Source organism: Panthera uncia, chromosome D1 (assembly GCF_023721935.1).
Source record: "Panthera uncia isolate 11264 chromosome D1, Puncia_PCG_1.0, whole genome shotgun sequence".
In the NCBI taxonomy this organism is placed as follows: domain Eukaryota; kingdom Metazoa; phylum Chordata; class Mammalia; order Carnivora; family Felidae; genus Panthera; species Panthera uncia.
The window spans coordinates 44,712,267-44,725,503 of NC_064808.1; the positions used below are offsets into that span (position 1 = coordinate 44,712,267).

At 51.4% G+C, this 13,237-nt stretch overlaps 1 protein-coding gene across 5 annotated transcripts in view; it reads right to left on the bottom strand.

Moving 5' to 3' along the window:
• Positions 1–9,866: 9,866 nt before the first annotated feature.
• MICAL2 (microtubule associated monooxygenase, calponin and LIM domain containing 2) overlaps positions 9,867–13,237 on the bottom strand; it is a 142,665-nt gene continuing 139,294 nt past the window's right edge. For 4 of the 5 annotated variants that reach the window (XM_049649851.1, XM_049649848.1, XM_049649841.1 and 1 more), the window contains one exon: positions 9,867–11,254. In XM_049649851.1, the coding sequence (XP_049505808.1) occupies positions 11,214–11,254 (41 nt within the window). In that variant the 3' untranslated portion in view covers positions 9,867–11,213. The remainder of the gene's footprint in view (positions 11,255–13,237) is intronic. The other variant, XM_049649844.1, reaches the window with a different exon arrangement.

Sequence of the window (13,237 nt, forward strand, 5' to 3'; positions counted from 1 at the left end):
AAACAAAAACACGTGTGAAAACACGTGCGCAGGCAGATGCGGTCAATGGGTTGTCAGTTGGCCACTCCTGGCATATGGGCACGCTTGCCTGTGCACACACATGGGCACACCTCTGCACAGGTGTGGCCGTGGATGGGAGGCACAGGGGGAGTAGGGGTGAAATTGGATGCTTGGCTGTATCGTAGCAGCAGTAATAATAGAGGCAGCTTACTTTTACTGAGACTTTTATGGAGAACTATTTAAGTGTTTAACATGTATCAAGTCTATTAAACTTCACAGAGCCCTCTAAGACAAGTATTATTATCCCCATTTTGCTGCTGAAAAAAAAAGCAGGTGCACAGAGAGGTTAACACACCACCACATGGTCATGTATTTCATCAGAGGACAGGGACTAGTCTGCATAGCTGTGAGCAGAACAGAACCATGGACGCCAATGTGCGTGACCTTTATTCTGGGAGTTTGGGCTGGAGTATGTTCCCAGTTTTTTTCCCCTTCCCCGCAACAGAGCCATGCTTTGTCCTGTGATTTTGCAGCCCTTCCTACTAGGGCAGGTAGGTGTGCTTCCCTGCCCAAGTGACATGAGGCTTGGCTGGGACACTTGCTTTGGCCAGTGCAAATGAGCAGATGTGACGTGAGCAGTGGCTTCAAATGGCCTTGCTGTTTGGCTAGCCCACTCACATTCTTGCTAGTTTGCCATGAGAAGAGTTTGTCCCAGATGGTCACTGTCCCTTCGGCTTAGGTCCCTGGCTGTGGGCACATGGAACGAGCCTGGAGCCTGGCCCGGCCAATCCCATGGGAGTTCAGGCCACCCTTAAACCTGCAGCCTGAAGCAGAGCCACTCAGCCAACCCACAGACCTGTGAGCAGGAAAAATGGATGCTACAAGCCCTTAAGATTTGGAAGTCTTGTTACACAGAATGACTGTAGCAGAGACCTGACTGTCTACCTGGTTTCTATCTGAGTATAGGTGCGTGTGCCAGAGCCAGAACCATAACCACAAATATTGTGGTTGGCTATACATAGTCAACAGGTGCTACTTGGCCACCTCTGATCCAGGCCTGTGCTCGGGGTTTGGAAACCAATCAGCCATGCTCTCTCTGCCTTCAAGGTTCTTTTCCTGTCCCACAGGGGAGATAAGGCATATTCATACATAGTTGCATCACCAGGTAGATGGTCTGAGAGCAAGGCGGGACAAGGTGGAAGGGGAGGGAGATCGGACTTCCGTACAATAAACACTGGGTTTAAGGCACCATTTTGCTGGGTTAAGGACAAGTCGGTTCTGATCAGAGAAGAGAGAGGTGGTGCTCCATGGGATGGACGTCTGTGAACAAAAGCCATGTGGGAAAGCATTGCCATCTGCGTGGGAACAGAAAATAACCCTGTTTGGCTGGAGGGCAGGAGAGTATATAAAAGAAGCCAGTGGGAATGACTGCATGGACACTGAACCAGAAAGGGCCCTGAATGGCAAAGTGAAGAGTAGATGTCACTCCAAGAGCAACCATTGAAGGGTCGGAAGCTGAGGACTGGTATCACCAGACTGGCCTCAGAGAAAGATCGCTCTAATTACTGAGTGGAAGGCGGACTGGAGGACCCAACAGGAGGGGAGAGGGAGACTAGGAAAGGGGCTATGATAACCTGGGGGAGAATGAAAGGCTGAGCATGCACAGCCAGAAAAGAGGGGAGTGAGGTTGCTGAGAGCAGCCTGGGGGGGATCAGGTATCTGCAGGCAGTGGAGGCAAGCTGTGCCAGGCTGTGGTAGCATCACCTTGGGGACCAGCCCAGACCTACAAGGAATGCTCTGGGGGTCTGCTTTTCTCCTTCCTCCTTCTAGAGAGTTTTGGCCTGGCCAGCAGGGCTGAGGGATGGAATGGCATAAGGCCTTAGGCTAGCTCCCTGAGCTTCTAGAGGGCTGGGGACATGGCTGACTGATGAGCCCTCAGGACAGCAGGGCTAGCATCTCTCACCACGGAGTCCAGATAACAGTGGAGGGGCTGGGAGCACTGGGAGGTGAGGATTTTGAAAAAAGGAAGCTGGAGCTTCCTCTTATTACCACCTTATCCAGGTAAAAAGCCCCAAAGGTGGACATACTCTTCCCCTCCTTCTGCCCTCCAAGGCCTGGGCCAAAGGCTCCAGCTGGGTCTCTGGGGTTCAGTGCTATGCCCAGGAGGAAACTGCTTCACTCAAGCTTCTACTTCTAGACCCCTCTCTCATTCCCTGACAACACCCATCTGCATGCACATACCAGTAGTCCTAGCTCGAGCCGTCCTGGTACCAGCAATGGAAGTCATCAGCAATGGAAGGCAACAACAAAAGTAACACCAACTTATTACTGAGTGCCATTATCAACATCCATCATCTCTAACATCCTGACGACCTGCAAGGATGGTGCTGTCACCTTCACTGCATGAGTGCAAGAACGTGGCACCCAGGAAAGAACTCAGCCAGGGCCCCCCAGTGAGTCAGCTGGATCAGTCACCACAGGGACACGCAACGGCTGTGTCAGTGGCCAGCCCCAGGTGAGGGTCCAGCTGTGCTCACCTGCTGCCTCCTCCAGGCCTGTCTGCAACTTGTCGTACGTTTTGCCTGAAGTTATGTATTTCCATAGGGAGAATCCAAGACTCCGGTGGGGCTGGGGGCTGCCAAGGAAGGAGGTGCAGAGGGTGGGGGTGAGAATGATCCAGCAGCTCCCAGAGCAACTGAGCCTGGCCTCTTGGAGGAAAGCAGCTCTGCTCAGAGCCGAGCACTTCAGTCTCCTCCCAGCGCTCTAGCCAGACACCTGCTGCCTGGTGATAGAGGACACTCCAGCAGCGGAGCCAAGCTGTGTCTGTCCTCACACACCACCCCCGGCAGCCAAGTCCCAAGGCCTTTATCTGGCCAGACCCCAGCTACAGTGTCAGGGTGAGGACCCTTGGTTCTGCTGCTGAAATTGTTCCTGTTTTCTCCCCAAGACTAGAGACCCTTCCACGCTCCCCCCAGAACCCAGGGAGACAGCAAAGCAACACGTTCTCCTGTGTATTGTTATTAAGCCCATTTTACAGATTAGGAAACTGAGGCTCACAGGCGTTATCTTCTTTGTCCAAAGTCACACAGCTCCTAACTGCCAGAGCTACTTCTGGCTCGGGGCTTGGCAAGACTCCCTCTGCTGTCTTGCGCACTGTTCTCTCTGAAGAACCAAGTTTAAAAAGAGCAACGAAACTAAGTTTATCAGGATCCAGTCAGGAAAATAGAACTCAAGCCAGAAAGTTCAACAGAGGAAAGTTACTACAGGAAACTATTGACGATGGTGTCGGATGAGCCGGAAAGCCAAGTGCAGATCGGGAGACAACCCAGAGACGAGCAATAGCAGGAAGCCACCTGCTGACGGGGCGGTGGGAGGAGACGGTGAGTCCAAAGGCCAGGGCTGCCAGGCAGGAGTAAGTACCACGGGGGAGACACAGTCACTGCCCGGGATGCAGAGAATTGGAGAAATACCATGGCCTCTCCCTTCATCCCGCCCTCCACCTTCCCACTAGTGCACCCAATGGTCAGGCCTAACAGGAAGCCAGTTGCCAGGGAGCCTGGGAAATGTAGTTTGCAGGGATTACACCTGTTCACTACAGAGCAGAGCAGGGAAAGGGCGGGGAGGATGTCTCAGAGCGAACAGGCAAATGTCCAGGACACTAAGCATAGAGCGGTCTCCCCACCATCTTGTAAGGTGGACAGCGACGACTGAGGGGACACTGACAAGCCCCCAGCAGGATGGGGGGAGGGGCTTGGGAAGGGGCTTGTGTCAGGCATTCCCTCCACTCACTGCCAGGGGATGGCACAGTTGTCTATGCCAGTACCAGGGTCCCTCACAGTGCATGTACCCTTAAAGGATAAAGGCACAGGTGCCTAAAGACGGTACAGCTGCCATCCAGGCTTCTGAGAGTGACACCTCAGGGTAGACTCCCAGAAATGCCAGTTCCCAAGGGTCTTCAGGGAATGGCAAAACTGATGGTGAGCCCTGGGCCTCTGGCATTTCTGTCCCGCCCTCCTGTACTCTGGCCAGGCATCCCCAGGCCAAGTGTCTAAGCCTGTTTGTGCGCAGACGTGTGTACTCACAGGCCCACGCTCTGCTGCCCTCAACCAGGGTGGGGAGCACTACTCAAAGGGCCCCGCCTGGCCTTGGGAGCAGCCTCTGTGCAGAGGCCAGCCCGAGTAAACTAAAAGCCAGCTAGGGGGAGGGCTCAGGACTCCCCAGCTGTGGGTTCCATCCTCACAGCTCACCAGAGCCGACCTGCTCCTGCGGTGGGGCCCTCTTGCCTGCACACGAGGTCAGACAGCAGGGGAGTGCCGTCTACGGACAGACCCAGAACCTGGTGTGAGCAGCGGGGTCTCCTCCATCAGGACCAGGAGGGGAGGGGGCCCGTGGTAACTTCCCAGCAGATCAGCGGGTCCCCACACAGCCGGCTTTTTCTCCTTTTCTTTTGCTAATAGCAGCAGATTTAGGGCCTTAGTCCTCAGACCTCCATTCTCTTCTTCCTCCTCCTCACACCACGATGGGTGCTGTGTCAGGCCAGCTCTGCGCCTCCAACTTTGGGCACAGCCAGTACCCTATATGCAAGTTTCTCTGAATGACGTTGGGGGTGGAGAACTCTAAGTTTCTGGGTAGGAATCCTAACAGCAGCCCAGGGAAGCAGGAAGGGAAACAGCCTTGGGGCCCACAGGCCTTCCGTCCTGCACACGCCCCTTGGCCGGGTGGCAGGCCATCCCAGTGTGCCACAGCTCACCTCAGGGCAGATGGGAATGGCAGGCATGGCTGCCAGGCCCGGATGAAGTCCTCACAGCCCCAGGGACGTGCCAGGCCTGGCTGGGCCTCATGCGGGTGGGAATTGGAGGAGAGAGAACTGATCTTCTGGCACTGCTAGGTCCCCCAAGATTGAGAAGTTGGCTACTTTGTCTGGGTGAGGTGTGTGTGAGGGGGGGTTACCCCTCTTCCTTGGTCCCCCTGCTGCCTGCCCTCTTGTGGTCTCAATGAGAGACACTTGCAAGATGACTCGACTCAGGAGGTCAAAGGCACGTTGAGCAAACCACATGCCAGGCGCAGGGGCAGAGCCTTCCCCACCCCACCTCTTGTCTCAGACCTGCCACCTGGATTCCTGTATCAGAATGCCAGGAGAGGGAGATGATGTGTGTGGCTCCGTGGCCTGGGCCTTGACACCCAAGGGGATCTCGCTGGAGCCGCTTTCTGCTGCCAAACTCACACTGGCTCCCACCGGTCACCCAGTTCTGCGAGAGATGCTGTGTGAAGATCACCCCCCCCCCCGAAAGGCAAGAATGCAAGTTGAACCTCCCCTCTCCCAATCAAAAGGCTCTGTGGACACAGCAGGACACACAATGTCACATGTCATTCTGAGCCATGAATCGATGCCAGCAAGACCTTCTCAAGCCCAAGACAGCAGCAGACTCTGCAGTCTGAGGTCCAGCCCAGAAGGTAGGGCTTTTATCTGTTCTGCAAAAACTTATCAAGGGTCAAGTATGCGTCAAGCACTGTTCTACCAGTGGGAATTATAGGAGTGTCCGAAAGAGACAGAGATCTCTGCCCTCCAGGAGCTTATGTTCTGGCAAGGAGGGATATATAAGCAATAACCAGAATCAGTAAGTGAATTACATGATATGGTCAGGGGTGATCATTTCTATGAATACCTGACTAGTAAGTGGGGTAGGGGGGATCAGGACAGCTGGGGGTATGGATTGCAGTATTAACGGGAGACCTCCCTGGGAGGGAGACAAGGGAACAAAGAGCTAAATGAAGGGTGGGGTCAGCTGTACAGATACTAAAGAAGGGTGTTCTGGGCAGAGGGAACAGCCAGTGCAAATGCTCTAAGACAGAACGTGCCTGGTGTTCAAGGAGGCCAGTGTGGCTGAGACACAGTATGTGAGAGAGAGCAGGAGTAGAGTAGGTCAGAAAACAGGGGCCAGACCATCCAGAGCCATCTGAGTCCATTACATGTACTGGTTTTTGCTCTGAGTGAGTTGGGAAGCCGCTGGAAAGTTCTGAGCAGAGGACAGATCTAAGCTCTGGAAGGCTTACTCTAGGATTGTGTTGAAAATAGGTTGAGCAAAGCGAGGTAGAACCCAGGAGGCCGTGTTGGAGGCCACTGCAGTAACTCCAGAAGAGAGAACAGTGGCTGAGGCTGGGGAGGTAGCATGGGGATGTCGACAAGGGAACAGATTCTGGCTGGATGTGAGGCCAAGTGAAAGAGCCATCAAGAATGATTCCAAGCCTTTGAGCTAAGCAAGGGGAAAGATGGAATTGCTGTGCCCAGAGACTGAAGGCCAAGGGTCAAGTCTGTTCAGGGGAATATTATGAGCAGGAGGTGGATATTTAGGTTGGAGACTCTTGGTAGAATCTAAGTAGAGATGTCAAGTAGGCAGCCAGAGGCAGGGCTAGAGCCCAGCTCCCTTTTTGCGGAGACTCAGGAATTCACTAAGCCAAACCACAGTCTTGCTGCCAGGTGGCAGGGGAAAGAAGGGGGCTCCAGAGCAGAGGCTGGGTTGTCTGAAGGAGGTGACCAGTTGCCTTCAAGAAGGCTGGGAGATCAGAACACTGGAGAAAAATAGAGGGTGCTGCCCAGTGTGAATGGAGACCTCTGTTGAATCTCCAACCTAAAGATGCCCCGTCCGGCACACTCTGAGCTCCAGCTGATACAGAATGCTCAAGAAAGTCTCTTGACTTCCTTGGGAAGTCTCGGGCCTTCCCTGCTGCACAAAACCAGGAAGGTGCTTATCTAGAGCTCAGCCAGAGAGTTCTTGCTGCCCTGAGAGCCCTGTTGGGCATGTTCACCGATTCTACCGCCACAAAACCCTAAGCCAGGGGCATCAGTTCACAGGAGGGGCTTGCCCAATACCACTAGTCCATACAAAGCGCTGGAGTCAAGGCTGGGTCTTTGACCAGCTCCAGGACCTCCCCAAGGGCCAAGGCTCCCCTGAGAGCAGCATCTAATTCCTGGCCGGGGCCTGGTGACTCTCTGTTCCTTCACAGTTGAAGATGTTGCTCTAGCTCACCTGCCTAGCATCAGAGAGCTCCTTTAATGTCAAGGTTACCTTCAAGGTGGCCACAAGGAGGTGAAGAGCTAATGAGGGACTGCCCATGAGCTGCTTGGCCCCAAGCCCAGCAGGGAGGAAACGCTCAATCAATAACAGCTGGCCCTGGAGCAGTAAAAGCAGCAGTCACTTCTACTTATTTAAGAGATTAAAGAAAAAGCTGTAAAAGTGAATGAGTTCACAGAAATAAAGGAGAACAGCCCACCCACTCTGCCTGACCCACTTGCTCTACTTAATATTCAGGTTACAGGGAGATTGGTTTCTTTGGCTGGATCATTTCTTTAGGATAAATTCCCTGGGGTAGGATTACTGCGCCAAAAGGTCAGAGTTCTTTTATGGATCGTAATAATTGTTGCCATATTGCTTTCTAGAAAAGACAGTCCTCGTTTACTTTTTACCCAAGACTATTTTTTTTGCTCACAATCTACACCACTTTCTTCTTTAGTAATTCAGTGGGAACGAGGTAATTTACATTCCTTTGAATGTAATTTTTATAAATGCTTGCTCTTTTTTTTTTTTTAGCATTTACCTTTTAAGTTTCCTGGAGTGAGAATTGTCTATTGATGGCCTTTGCACGTTTATCATTGGTCTTTTATCAACAAATATTAACTGATCACCTACACTGTGCAAAGTACTTGGGAACACCTCCTTTGCACGAACTTTTTAAAGGCCACAGCAATGAACTCCTTCATTATAGCACCTAATTCACATTTTCCCTCAGTCTGACTGCCTATTAAATATTTCCATTTTTACTGTTAAGTTTTTAAAATGTTTACGGTCAAATTTGTGTCGTGTTTCTCAAGGTTCTAAAGCTTAGAAAGTCACCATTAAAAAATTAAAAAGAAAAAAAAACTAAAATTTAAGGGGTACCTGGGTGGCTCAGTCAGTTGGGCGTCTGACTTTGGCTCAGGTCATGATCTCGCAGTTTTGAGTTCGAGCCCCATGTCAGGCTCTGTGCTGACAGCTCAGAGCCTGGAGCCTGCTTCGGGTTCTGTGTCTCCCTCTCTCTGTTCCTCCCCCGCTCACAATCTGTCTCTCTCTCTCTCATAGATAAATATTAAAAATTAAAAAAAAAAACAAAATAAAGCTTAGAAAGTTATCACTCCACGATCTAATCAATTCTTGATTCTAACATTTAATTCTATTATTTTACCTTTTTTTAAATTTTAAGTCTTTAATCCAGTGTTTCTGGATTAAGAATATTCTACCCAACATGTATGTAGAATATATCATGCAAAACAAAAAACCTATCCCAGACAAACAAAAACTAATTTCAAATAGGTATGGGAAAGCCCACTTCAACAAAGTTAATTAAGCTTCTTTACTGGAGGACCCCTCAGACACTTTACCATGTTAGTAAGTCTCATGGATCTCCAAGGTTTGGGAGGACCAGCATGACTGCTATAAACCATTTCTCAAACTGTGTGACTATGGAGCTCCTGATTCACAAAGCCCCTCTTGGAACTAGTGTTCCCTTGACACACTTTGGAAAATGTTGCTTTAACCCCACTTTAAGTTAAAAAAAAAAAAAGTCAAAACTGTAAAGTTCCATGAGAATGAGGACTTTTGTCTACCTCACCTCTTGTGATATTTCCAGCACACCGTAGATACTCAATGTTGGTTAAGTAAACAAGTGAGTGTATGTACAAATAAAACAAATCAAATCTAGTGCACGAGACCGAGATACATATAATCCACGATATAGGGAGGGGCAGGGACTTTGTGTGGCTCACTATCGCCTCCCTAGGACCTAGAATATGTCTAGGGTATGGTGCGCGTTCAACAAATACTTGCATGGATGAATACATAAAGGAATGAGTCACTTGCCCACCCTAGCTCCTGACCTGAGTCCCTGAAACCCTTTCTTCTATGGAAGAGAAAGAATATCTCACCTGGGTAAGAGTACATAACCCTGGGCAGCACAGAAGGCAGTTCCAGGAGCCAGCAGCTGAGCTCAGAAGCCCAGAGCCCCAGAAATGCCCCTTCGGCGGAGGCTCATACCAGCGTCAGAAGCCCAGCTACGTCCAGCCTGGTGACGGCTGGCATCCCAACCTCGGGAGGCTGAGGACCAGACTTCCTTGGTGCGGTCCAGACTAGCCAAGTGAGACTCTGAATCCTTCCCGTATGGGGAGGCCAGCCTGGAATTGGGTCAGAGCCTGCCACGGGTTCTGTCCTCGGAATGGATCTGCAGGCAGAGCTTTGCAGCCTAAGACACTGAGGGACCTGAGCCTCTGGGGACAGGGGAGTTCTCTTGGGATCACAAAACGGCTCTCCATCTGGATAAGCATACTTGCCATGTTCGCTGCTATTCTGAAACCAGTGTCTGCTCCTTCCTCCTTACCTCTCACCTCTCACTCAGCTGGGCCAGCATAAGACTTGCAAGGGTGACCTTTGTCACATAGGAGCCTCACTTAGAGAAAGTTTCCTAAGGAAAGCTCTCCTACTGGTCCATGGTTTGGATGGGGGGACAGGGGCGCGAAGAGCTGTTAAGACAGTCTGTTTCCAACGGCTGATGTGACACCGACCCTCACCCAGCTGTGCCCAGCATCTGCACAGAAAAGTACCATGAGCTTTCAAGAAAGAGACCCCAAAGCCTGGCCCAGGAGCATTGGTGACATTTTCCAAATATTACCCCTGGGTAATATTTCCTTTGAGAGTGCCCAGCGCAGCCCCAGAGAGTCCCGTGTCACCACAGATGCAGGTCCCGCCAGCGGTTTAGGGAAGACGGATCCCCCTAAACCAGCCCCGTGTTTGAGGTTGGAGCAGCTTCCACGGCAAAGAAGAGAGGAAACAATGAGCTTTATAAAGAACCATATTTATTTTTCATTTACAGCATCAAATACCATAAATAAAGCTAAACAATGTTTGCCGTGTGCAAAATACAGGGTTCCGTGTGGCACTGTAAATGACTACCAAAGGTCACAAACATGCGCTGTGATGAGATGGGGGGGTGCGGGTGGGGGTGGCTAGCTAAAGAGAAGGCCGAGAGGGAAGAAGGGCCCCCTCTGGTTGACATTTTATAAAGGGAGGGAGACTCTGCAAGAGAAGACAAGACAAGAGCAATGACTTCGTACTGGCTGGAATCCGCACCGATGTGGTGAGCAGCGCAGCATGCGGGGCTGTGCAGACAGGCTGAGAGGTCAGCGTGGCTCGGGGCCGCATGCAGGACAGACACCACCTGCAGCCTGAGCCCCTGAGGCCTGGCCCACAACAGCTCCACCGTACTTGGCACGGTGTTTCTCTATAAAAGCACTTCGAATGTCCTGCTGCTGCAGGCAATGAGGCGGCAGGGGTGGGGGAGGGGTGGGAAATGTGTTTTGAGCAGAGCCCCTGGGGCGTGGACACGGGCTGCTTCAGGCTTGGGCTGAACGGAGTCATTCCTCAAAGCCACCCCTGGCCTGTGACAATGATTGCTCTAAGTGAAGCTTCTGCATCATCTGGGGCTTTCTGAGCCAAGGACAATAAGAGGAGCCACAGCAAAGCCCTTGTGTCTGAAGCACAGGCTGCAGCAGGGAAGGGATTTGCTAGGAAAATTGTGATTGTGTGTTCGAAACACAGAGCATGGGTCAGGCTTGCGATGAAGCCTGGGAGCGTTTTTTTTTTTTTTTTCTCTCCTTCTTTTTCTTTTCTTTTTTTTCTTTTTTTTTTTTTTTACATCCTTCCAGAAAGGGTCACCCATGGTTTTGATCAATAATCTTTATACTAGAATCAATTTAAGACACTTGTACGCATGTACTTTTTCAGAGGCTGCTAGATAAAAGAGTTCTTTTCAAAGGTGAAGAGCCCTCTCTGCTGTGTGGTGTCACAGTTGGGGTCACTGTCCCAGGGAGGTAAGTGGCTTCGCAATGGGAAAGGCACGCATGCAGGCCGTACAGGGAGCCGGAGGGAGGCGGGGTATGTCCCAGGTGTAGACCGGGCAGCCGGCTCAGAGGTGAAAAGAATGAAGAATGGCTTCCGAGCGGAGCACCACCCCACGCTGTTAACCCACCATGCCACGGAATGAGTCCATTAGTATGCGAGACGTTCACAGTTAGCACAACCAGTAAGTACCACGGCGGGGAGGACGGGGCGCGGAAAGCGGGTTAGGCATTAGTACCACTCTCTGAAAATCGGCAAGAAAACCAGTCACCTCAGAGCAGAAGTGTGTCAGCCAAGAAGTGGGTGTAGCACTGGAAGGCTGAAACGAACTGATGGCCACAGTGTAAGGTTGGAAAGAGAGAGATAGAAAGGAGAATTTAGTCTGGGGGACAAAGGAGAAAGGCTGATAACACGAAAGGCACAGAAATTGAAGATGAGGCAACCATTAATAAAAGGGGGATGTCCCCAAACAAATCGTTGCTTGCTTTGGTCAGGTGAACCTTTCTGGTAGTGACCACCTCTTTCTCTGCAAGAGAGGATCCGTGCCCCTCTGTTCTCCACTCAGGGCTACGCGCATCCTCGGGAACCCCCTCCCCCCATATCTCTTGGCCCCAATTTTAGCCCAGTGTCTCATACTCATTCTCGAATATGCTGGGGAGGCCGAGAGGCATGTGCCTCCTGGGATCCACCATGGGTCTCGGTGCTGCCCACCAGGAAGGTTCAAAGCCTCAGAACGTACAAACATCTCAGGTTTCTGACAGGCACACCCTGTATCACCAGAGTAATTCAAACCAGTCTCTTCATGGCCGTAAAGGACACTCTGAGAGATGCTCACTCGGGCTTAGTGGAGCATTCCACAAAGCGTCTCGGCCCACCCTGAGCCGAAGACAATAGCAATGACACGGCTGCGCATGTGTTCACATCACAACCTCAAGAATTTCCTTTCGGAATCAAAGAATGAAGCAAAAGTTCCTCCCACCACGCGGAATAGTAAAACCCCAGCAAAAATTTGGAAAAACACAACACGAGTCATCAGACTGAGAACAGTTCCAACAAGGACAGAGGTGCCAGTGCCTGTGGACTTGGTCACAGCCATATCCCTGTGTTATCCAAGAACTTCAGGGAAGTGTTTGTAGAAATGCCTCGCCCTCTCTTCCTGCCGTATAGAAACCTATCATCGCAAAGCACTCAAGAGCCCTGGCTCCTAACCCACGACAGGTTCCGTACTTACTTCATCGAGAGGAGACCTCTAGTGTAACAAGGGCACAGAGCCAGCTCCATCCTGGCAAATGTACACATCCTGAGCACGCTGGTGGGCCTCTCCCGGCAGCCTCTCCATTGTTCCACTAGACCCAGCAGTGGTCATGTCTAGGCAGAGTGGAGGGGGGGGGAGCAGAGGCCTCCTCCGGAAGCCCAGAGTGAAGACCACAGGTAGGCCCCATGCCTGTGTTTGCCCTTAATAGGGCATATTTCCTTTGTATCAGTCAACAAACAGCTTCCACCCCCAGCCTCCCCTGCTAGTCAAGACACAGGAGGTCAGACACATTCCTTTGCTAGGACAGTGTGAAAACAAATGGTTTCGGGCTGTTTTGACCAAATATGCACGGCAGCAGAGCAGCTAAGCAGCCAGGATGTCTGTAAATAGTGCTCATGGGGCAGATCTCCCGTCCCAGAAATAATACCCTGAGGTGCTAACAAACGCCCTCAGTCCCAAAGGACATGATAGGAGAGGGCAGATTCCTTCCTCAGCCTGACCATTATAGACCCTGAGTGGCCTTGGCTCAGTCTGCAGCCTGGGCTGAGGACCTGATAGGGAGTCCCAGGGGTCATGACCCCAGGCGTCAATGCCACCAACTGACATAGCTCTTCTTCGACATTGCATCAGCTTGATGGAGCTCCGCATGGTCAGGGGCCAAGGGGCTTCCCGTGCAGTGCTCGTTAGTGGGAAGGGATGATGGAGGTTTGTCGCAATCTGCTTGAAACCCCATGGCTCTAAGGCATTTGGCTGTGATTTGGTAGGAGGGGAAAAACCCTTCAGCTCCTATCGTACATCAAAATAAGGCAGCAAAAACACTTTCCGTCCCTCCGGGAGGACAGATAACAGCCAATGACACACTGCCGCGTGCTTTTGCAGGCCGTAGGTTCAATTCCACTCTGATCTACTCCTTGCTTCTAAACTGATCATGCTTTCGTGTTGCAAAACACTGTCCCCTGTTGACAAGTGGCATTAGGGGACGTACATCTAAAAGCACTGGTCAGGAGGCAGCATACTCACTTCTGCTTCTATAAAAGCCCAAATCGTTAATGTTGCA